Below are 8,933 nucleotides of genomic sequence, written 5' to 3' on the forward strand. Positions count from 1 at the left end.
TGACCTGAAAGTGGAGCTCTTGGGGAGTGGCCTCAAATGTGTCCTTGTGTATGGGACTAAAATAGCCCCAGCAACCAAAAGCCAGACTGTTTTTAATCCGCCCTTAACAAAAAGGAGGAGGAGGGATCAAGTCCAGCTTGTAAAAAATATTTCCTGAATGAAAGGAGGCAAGGTAAATGTCATCACCCTATAGAAATCAATAGCTGAGAGGCCAGAGATTCGTACCACCGTCTGCATCTTCTTCAAAAGGCAAGTTAATTATTGTTAGGGGTTTTAATTCTTGTAGGTGATCCTAGTGAGTCTCATGCTTTAGAAACTATACTGCATACAGCAAACATCAGAAATCCCAGCCTCCCTCCAACTGATTCCCCGTTGTCCAGCAAAAGGTAGTAAATAGAGTAAAGCTGACCCTCAAAGAGCTGTGAGTAAACACTGTGTCGATCTGGAGCGGGCAAGGAATGCATTATAGATGGGCATTTGGGGAAAGTACCAACGCCCTTCTCCATGGCAGAGGCTTCTTTCATGTTTGCTTTGTGTTGTTTTGCAGCTGACTTCATCTCCTGAGAACTGCTGTAGTCTGTGGCTTTCTGGGGTCTAAAGGGCACTGTAGCTGGGTGTTGGCCTAGATGTTTCTGACACCTTACCGATTGATTTGGGCTACAGCCTCTCTCTCAGTGATGTATTGATCTGCAGCCTAAGACAGGTTTTTCCGCCCTACCTGTTATCTGAAAAGTGAAATGTCACATCTTGTCTTGGATCTGGGTCTTTTGCAAAGCTCTGAGATGAGACTGGTACATCTTTATCAGTGCGCTCAGATTAGCCTGTTTGTGTTACACAGACAACTGTTTTTTACTGGTCATGTTGCTTTTTTGCTCCAAAGATCACTTCTTCTCAGTGCACTTCATTATTTTTCATCATTCTAGGTAAAAAATACCAGATTTTGCATTAAATATTCCAGAATTGCAAGGCAGATTGCATCAAATTAAGAGTATTTGCTTAAGAGCCTCATGATTTACCAAGCTGTGTGTTGACTGTGACTTGATGATCTGTGGGGAGCAGTCTTTCTGATTTAGTGTGTGTCTGCTCATCAAAGATGGATGATTGCCACTATGTGTCATAAAACTTCATCTGACAGAACCAACTCCATAGCAAAATAATGCTGTCTCCAAAGGGCAATAATTCTTTGTTCCTCTGTCCCACATGTTTAAGGAGCTAAGGCCAGATCAGATTTTCTCAGAAAGATTTCTTTATACTTATTCTGTATTCTTATTCTAATTTCTTTATACTTTTTCTGAACAAAGGACCATCAAAGCTTTTGTCAATTCTTTCTTAGTTTTCAAAAATCTTTTATGGGAGCCTAGGAAGATGGTCTCTAGCAGCTAAAAATCTGTAGGATTTAGACTCCTATCTGTGATAAATAGATAAATGGGAATTCAGCGGCTAAATGCCTTTGAGGTCCTGGATTTTTAATTAAATCCTATGGCTGGATTTTTTTCCTTTCATTGTTTTTGTTTGAAAGTCACCCTTGAATGAGAAAATATAGTGAACTGAATGCTGTTTTTATAGGGTGAGGTTATTTTCTTACCAAGTAAGCACAGCGAACAAAAAAGGATATGCCAGCCTCAGAAGAGATTGTGCACATCAGCCGGGGCTGCCTGTCGAACACCTTCTGATGAGGTGATCTCTATCGAAGAGGAGATGCATTGCTCTGCTCACTGCTGACTGATCTCCGGGGATCTGGGAACCTGTGCTCCCTTGAACACCAATCATCATTAGGGCATAAGTTAGAGTGAAGGACTTCACATTCTTAACTACAAGGCAACAGCTGGGCTCCTTTTGGGTTTTGTCTTTCTCTTTTTGTAGTGTTGTCTTACTTGCACTTGTAGGTGGTGGAGAATGCCTCTTTTCACCTATAGATTGTACCAGGATTTGTAGTGTAAGGCATTAACCTGGAAAGAAGAGAGTGCGAGGCTGAATTCCTAGCTAAGGATGGAAGGTTCCGTTTTCGGTGCTTCTTGAGCAATAATCAAGCCAGCAGGACTTTGCAGAGTTTAGATGCAGTACATTCTCAGAACAGAAAACACAGGCCCCTTTTTGTCTGGGTGTTGCTATTTAAATAAACAAGTAAATTCAAAATAAGTCTTTCACAAACATTTATTCCAAACAGTTAAGAGTGATGAACTGCAGGAGTGTCCTGCTAAAGATGCCCCATATAGAGCAGAAGGCTCATTAAGTGGAAGGGGGGTTGACTTATCTAGAAAAAATATAGAGTGTGAACATTCCTGAATACTGGGTAGACATATCTCTGGGGCTGGTAAGGGTCAAATCTACTACTTCCTAGTGGATAATATTGCAGTGTACTTCGCATCCTCTTCATTTTTTCCATCTTAGCTATTCTCTGCCTTTTGTTCTTTAAGTAATTGTCTTCTGCTTCATATAAATAGTCTTCAATGAGTCCAATCTGCAATTATAAAGAAGAGCTGTCAGAAGCATGTCCTTTCCCCTGAAAAAAAACTTCAGTAAGTTTTGTAATTAGTTTATTTCAAAACTAATTGTTGTTAGAAAGGAAAATACATGAAGGCACCTCTCATACAATTGGCTGGAGTAGCGGTACCTAATTTCATAATTCTTTTTTTTTTTTTCCTATCCCTTTCTATTTGGATTCAATTACTTTACTGCTGTGCAATAGACTCTTTCATTGAAATCTGTACATTGAAAACAGGAATTTATCACAACTCTGTCTTTAAATGGCATTGAAAAACAGCCATTTTAAAAGGAAGGGATGATGAGGAAATTAATCTCGGGCAAGTTTTTGTTGATAAGGAAAGAGAACAGAGGCTTCTGGCATTTATATACCAAAAATCAACACATGGAGAAAAATGAGTATTCCACATTGCTGTGGCAAGAACCATTTTTCTATTAAATCAAAATGAAGTTCTGAATAAGTATGTTTTCACATGAACATAATACACCAGAGAATACAGTAAAAGAACAGATGACGTCAGTGTCCCCTCCAATAAAAACATAATTATTCTAATAAATACTCCTCTTCCTTGCAGAGGTGCTTTCAAAAAAACCAAAAATATAGATTAGTAGTACTGTGTACTGATACATTGTAAATACCAGGCATTCATAATTTTATGGCTATCTCTCCTCATACCTTTATTCATACCCTTTGTTAGCTTTTTTCTATAAGGTGAAGATGAGAATCATCTCACGTCACACTGAGTTATACTCAAGACCTAGACCCTATATAATGTGAAGACCTAAGGAATCAATCTTCCAATTGCATTTTAAGCTGAAATATTTAAAAAAAAAAAAAAAAAAGTCTGCATCTATCATCCTGACACACATTCAGTGGAGCGTTGCTTCTTTAGGTGCAACAGAGAACAGCTGACTGGGAATTAATCTGACCGTGGCCTCCTATTGTATTTATTCCTATATTGAGCTGTTACTGAAGTGCTCCTCAGCCCTGACCCTGAAGCCGTGCTGTGTGCTCCGGCCGTGGCTGATGCTGGTGAGGGGTGTGAGCGTGTGACAGAGCAAACGAGGCAAGCGGAAAAGTCCATGCACAATTAATTCTGCCTCCCCGGGGTGCCGAGGGCACAAGGAACGTGTCTGGGAAAGGAGCTCTGCCTCCTCCTCCCCACGAAGCTTGCAGAGGTGACATTTTCAGCAGATCAGCTTCGCACGGCACCGTGCATGATGCCGTGGAAAAGAGTTTGCTGCTGTGCTGGTGAATCTTGATGGGCACATGCTTGGGGGGTTTTGCTCCTCTGTTGCCAAGAGATCCGTTGCAACAGGAGCGTGGGGAGGTTGGGGCTCTCTGAAGACAGCCTCACAGGCTGGCCCTGCTGTGACGTGCTCACCATATAAACACGTGGAGGATTAGAGAAAGGAATCATTATGCTAGCCTCATTTTTAAGAAGCTGAAATAAAAGCTTAGGAAATCATTGATCTGGCCAAAAGCACACAGGAAGTCTCAGAAAGACTAATCACTTGGTGCCAAGCTCCAGTCCCAGGGCTTAGCCATAGTAAAACCAGCCACCAGACCCCCAAGACTCTTCTGCAACAGACCAAATTAAAATATCTAAGTAACTTTCTTCTGCAGTTAAAATCAATCTTTTTCTAGCTGGGGGGTAGTACTTGTGTTTGGGTGAGCACAAAGGGTGGTAGGGGGAAGGGAAATGGGTCACAGGTGATTGGTAGAGTGTGGGGTAAGGGCAAAGGGGTCCCCAGAAAAGCAACGTTTTTTACAGCAGCTTCTTTAGGACCATCCAGTGGTGCCTGCACTGCTGGTGATGCCACCAGCAAGCTCTGGTGGAATGATGTTCCTACCTTGAGTCATGGCTCAGCTTCTGTTGTGTGCTTTTCATATTTATAGAATACCTGTCAGTTCCAGCCCCCAAAATAAGTTTTAATATGGCATATCAGGGGTGGAAATAATAGTTGCTTACATAATTGCAATGTTAGTGGCACGGCTGATGAGCTGATGATGTTATTTGCACAGCAGTGATGGCATTCAAACCCTCGCCGACTCACAATTACACTGTATGCTCTGAGCCCTGGCATCATTTAAATTACCACATGAACACAATGAAAATATAGTCTCTTGACAAGATAAAGGGGGGGGAGGATGGCTTAAAAATCTCTTTTCGGTGGCTGCAGTGTTCAGTACTGCTTATTCATGGCTTTTTAGCTTGCACATTTCATTTTAAGGAAGTAAATTGGAAGCATTATGTTCTGCCTTTTTGCCTTGATTTAAAACCTCCCTGTGCCTGCTCTTCTGCTGTCTGACTGCAGTGAGCCACCTTTCAGGCTCTCATTGGGAAATGCAGATTTTCAAAAATCAATAACTTCACTTTTTTTCTCTCCTTTTTTTTTTTTTAATTTTTTTTTCTTTTTTCCCCCCAAATAAGTGTTTATATAAGAACCCATGGGGATGGGAATAGGTAGAAGGACACCGTTTGCAGCCAGCCCAAACATGATTAGTGTTAAAGCAACGGCTGATGTAGGCAAATAGATTTTTGGGAAAGACTTGGGACTTAGTCCCAAGCAGAGCAGTAGCTGGCTACAGGCTGATGCTGAGATCGATTCCCAGGGTTATGCAGCTGAACCCTGCAGCTGTTAGTTAGGCTCAAGTGGCACTGGAGCCCACGTGAATAACTCTGCAGGACGTGGTTCGCAGTGGAGCATTTGCTACTGGTTTTGCCAGTGATTTGCATGAGGCTTGTTTTGGGCCTGATCTCAGCCTGCACAGAGATCAACACTGGGTCAACCCTTCACGCTATTTGTACTTGGATTGTGCATCCCCACAGCTAACTCCCAGATCCACACAGTGTCCCTGGGTGCCACAGTCTGTGCTTGGGGGCTGCTCAGCAGCACTGCGTCCCATCTGTAGGGGCTGTGCTCAGCTCTCAGTAGCTGAACCTGCTGCTTGACATCCTTGAAGTCCCTTTAATACTCTCCTGAACATATAAAACCACTCTTCTCACATCTATCCAGTCTTTATGGTCTTTTTTTTCTCAAGTGCCTTGTGACCCAAGAGCTTAAAAAGACAAATTTGGCTTCAACCTACTTTTAATCCTGTGCTGCTATGACATGCTATACTTTCAAGATATCCTGAGGTTTTCCCCCTGCACCTCCCAGTTACTCCCAGCTGTGCAGAGGCAGTATTTCTACTTCACATTACTGTCTACAGCCCTGACCCAGCTAGAGGCTCCTTGGTGCGTGACTGCCCATCTATTCAAGTTCCCCATGTTCCTTCCTCATTAGCTCCTGATTTCAGGCTGCTCCAGACCCTATTTCTTCCACTAGATTTTTCTTTCTATCTTTAGTTTGGCCCCTGGGATTGGCAGGAAAAAAAGGGAGTGGAGAGAATGAAGATCAAATGCAAAGAGGGAAGGTGCAGAAACAAAAAGTGCCTTTAAAGCAAATTACATGCTCAATCCACAGCACACCCATGTGGTACCTGTAGGTGCTTTGGGATCAAGTTAAGCAGAGAAATGAAGGGGTCTGGGGACAGAAATTTGAAAATCCACCAAATGCTCAGTAGAGTTCATTTTGTTCTCTTTATGTTAATATTGTGTTTATTTTACATTGCCCCAAAATTCTTCTCTGTGCTTCAAATTCTGGCATTAATACCATGTTGTGGAAGGTATCAGTGGTGGAAAGTGCTGGTTTGGGAAAGGACATAACAAAAAGCAAGGGTATAAACAGTGAGAAAACACCCAGGATTCTGCAAGAGTACAGATCTATAGTGTTGGCATCTCAGCTGGCTGCCTGCAGTTTTACACCCTTGAGTCCACGAAGGTATCTGGGGAACCAGAGCTGACGCTGCTAGGAGCAGCCTAGGAGAATCAGGTTAGGTCAGTGAAATCTCTAGGCTGGTGGCTGAATGAAAGCTGGAAGCAGGACAAGAAAAGCAAACTTGTCTGGCCCACCTGAAGGAAATTACCCTGTTTGTTTGTTTTTTTTTTTTTTTAAGCCAGAGGAATGATTGAGAGGGATGAAGCTCTGTGTGTGCCCTTGGACCAAGAAGCTGCTGGCCCTGATGGCACAGCCTTTGCTGTGTTGCTGAGACACTATCACAGAGCTGCAGCACTGACAGGCCACATCTCAAAGGTATTTCTGTTCCTTTATTCTCAGGGAAAATCAGCTGAATGAGCGAGGTTGTATCGGCCTTTTCTCAGTGTCACACATCAAGGCATTTTTTTTCTGACATGGAGTGAGAAGGTGAAAAGCATAATTAGTGTGCTAGAAGTACTTGGAAGGACTGTAAGTCAATTAGTCTGCTTTGAATTCCAGTTCTGAGCTTGCTGGAAGAAGAGAATCTGTGGTCCATGTGAATACTGAGGTGAACAGCTCATTCTTAACTGAAGTGCTTTTACATCATTCTCTAAGGTTGGTCAGAATCTGCAAATATGGATGATTTTGGTGCACTTACCTAATGCAGTTTGTCTGCAATGAAAACACAGAGCTTTTTGGCTAATAGGCAGTGCAACAGGGGGTTAGCTGGAGGAATGAACTGCAAAGGGTCTAGTGAGGTGAAGCAATACATGGTTTCCCTTTGGCTTAGGATTTGTTTCAGACCTACAGGAGGTTTTGAAAATGACATGATATAGATCCCCGCAAAGATCAGGAACGATACAGGTCTTGTTTGGAGCATGTAAAAAAATATTTCTAATCCTGCCCTTTTGTGCACATTGTCCAGTGATGGATAAAGGGGAGCAAGCTGCTGCTGTGAGCGTTCAGCCCTGCTTTCTGGATGCTATCCTGATTGATTCGCTCGTGCTGTGGAGGGATATGTGAGCAGCACTTGCTGGTTGCAGCTGAATTACAATCATCAAAAAATTTCAGTGTAAGGGACCTCTGGAGGTCATCTAGACCAACATCCTCTTCAAAGCAGGGCTTTATGGGAAGTTCATATCTCCTTTTCTGAAAGAGCATTACCAGAAAGGCAGTAAGTTCATCAGTCACTTCTGAACTTGCCTGGATATGTCTGGTTTTGCCCTGAAATACCACAATGCAAGTGTATTCTTTGCCTTTCCTATGCCCTCATCAGGATAAGACATCTCACATATGGTTCCTCATTACATGTTATGTACTGACCACAATAAGGAAACACTGTGATAATATCCATCACTCAGTGTGGTTTTGTCCAAGTCCTGACGGGCCACAGATGTCATGAAACTTGCAAGGGGGCCGTTCCAAGGAACAGATGTCTGTGTTTGATGGCTTACTGGCTGCCCAACGGAAGCTTCGTGGCCCATCCAAAAATGGGAGAGCTATTCTCATCACTACCTAACTCAAAAGCACAAGTGTTATTTTAAAAGACTGGCATGAATTTGAATCCAAATGCAAAATATCAGTTATAGTATGTGCTAAAGAGTTTAGAATGGAATACCAAAGAGCCAGGATCCCACAGGGACAAACTCCTTTAGGAAAAAAGCTTTTTGGTTAGAAAAAAAAAATTTAGATGGATAAGCAGAAAGCAGACTCTGTAAACTGTAAAATTGTAAAAGTATGTCTCACATGGATGCATGTGTATGCTTTCCCTATAATGCCTAAACATCTGAACTTCCTAAATCCCAATACAAATCCAGGCAGTCACTCTCAAATAAGAAACAGATGCTTTTGAAAATATATTCAGGAGTTATAAATAACATGTAATGGCAAAAAGGATCTTCTGACATACAGAATCTATTTTTATTACTTGGGAGCTATTAGTAATGGAAGGCAAATGAGCTGCCTTTAAACATCAAGTACCTCTCAATATTTTCCTTTGTCTCCCAGAGCAACTTGCTAAAGCACTCTTAGGAGTAATATAACCAAAGCAAAAGTACTTGAAGGGCCTACAAGTAAGTAGGGATGGTTGTATAAAGTGTGGAGGAAAAGCCTGAGAAAAGCTACTGATACCTCAATAAAAATTAAATCCCAATCTGTACTTTCTATTAAGAACAGTTAGAGCAAAGTTTGCTCAGTATCTGGAAAAAAAAATCGTGGTTTTACTGTTTGTGTGTGAAGTGAAGCAGATTTGGGCTACTCCGGTTGGTTTTGGAAGGCAGTGGCTTTGCACAGTCGCCACCGTGTGCAGGCCAAAGGCACTTCCCTATGTTTGTTTGGCAACATAACCCAACTGACTGCACAGCTCTTGCCTTGGACCTGCTTCTGGAAACGTTCATAGCCTCAGATGCTGATGGCAAAGATAAATACGTTGCTCCTCACACTCAGTTTCTGTGTTTTCCACATGCCTCGTTTGTACACACTGCTTTTCTTCAAAGAATGAGATCTAACAAACACCTCCATTACACATGTCCCTTGTGAAGGAATGAGTGCAGTGAAACACTGAAAGCCAGTGTTTGCCAGTAGGTTCTTGGCACACGAGCAACGCCCCAGTGCTAAAAGGAGATGGAAGAAAGAGTGTTTGTTGA

General features: G+C 42.3%; 1 protein-coding gene across 1 annotated transcript in view; it reads right to left on the reverse strand.

The window, feature by feature from the left end:
• Window positions 1-2,250: 2,250 nt before the first annotated feature.
• The window catches only part of SPATA16 (spermatogenesis associated 16), a gene marked incomplete at its 5' end in the record, with an annotated part of 64,841 nt that continues 58,158 nt past the window's right edge, over window positions 2,251-8,933 (reverse strand). Inside the window, 2 exon segments of the mRNA XM_008936878.1 lie at window positions 2,251-2,325; window positions 2,327-2,461. Of these exon segments, the coding sequence (XP_008935126.1) occupies window positions 2,251-2,325; window positions 2,327-2,461 (210 nt within the window).

The sequence above is a fragment of the Merops nubicus genome, unplaced genomic scaffold (genome assembly GCF_000691845.1).
Source record: "Merops nubicus isolate BGI_N331 unplaced genomic scaffold, ASM69184v1 scaffold47573, whole genome shotgun sequence".
Classification (NCBI taxonomy): domain Eukaryota; kingdom Metazoa; phylum Chordata; class Aves; order Coraciiformes; family Meropidae; genus Merops; species Merops nubicus.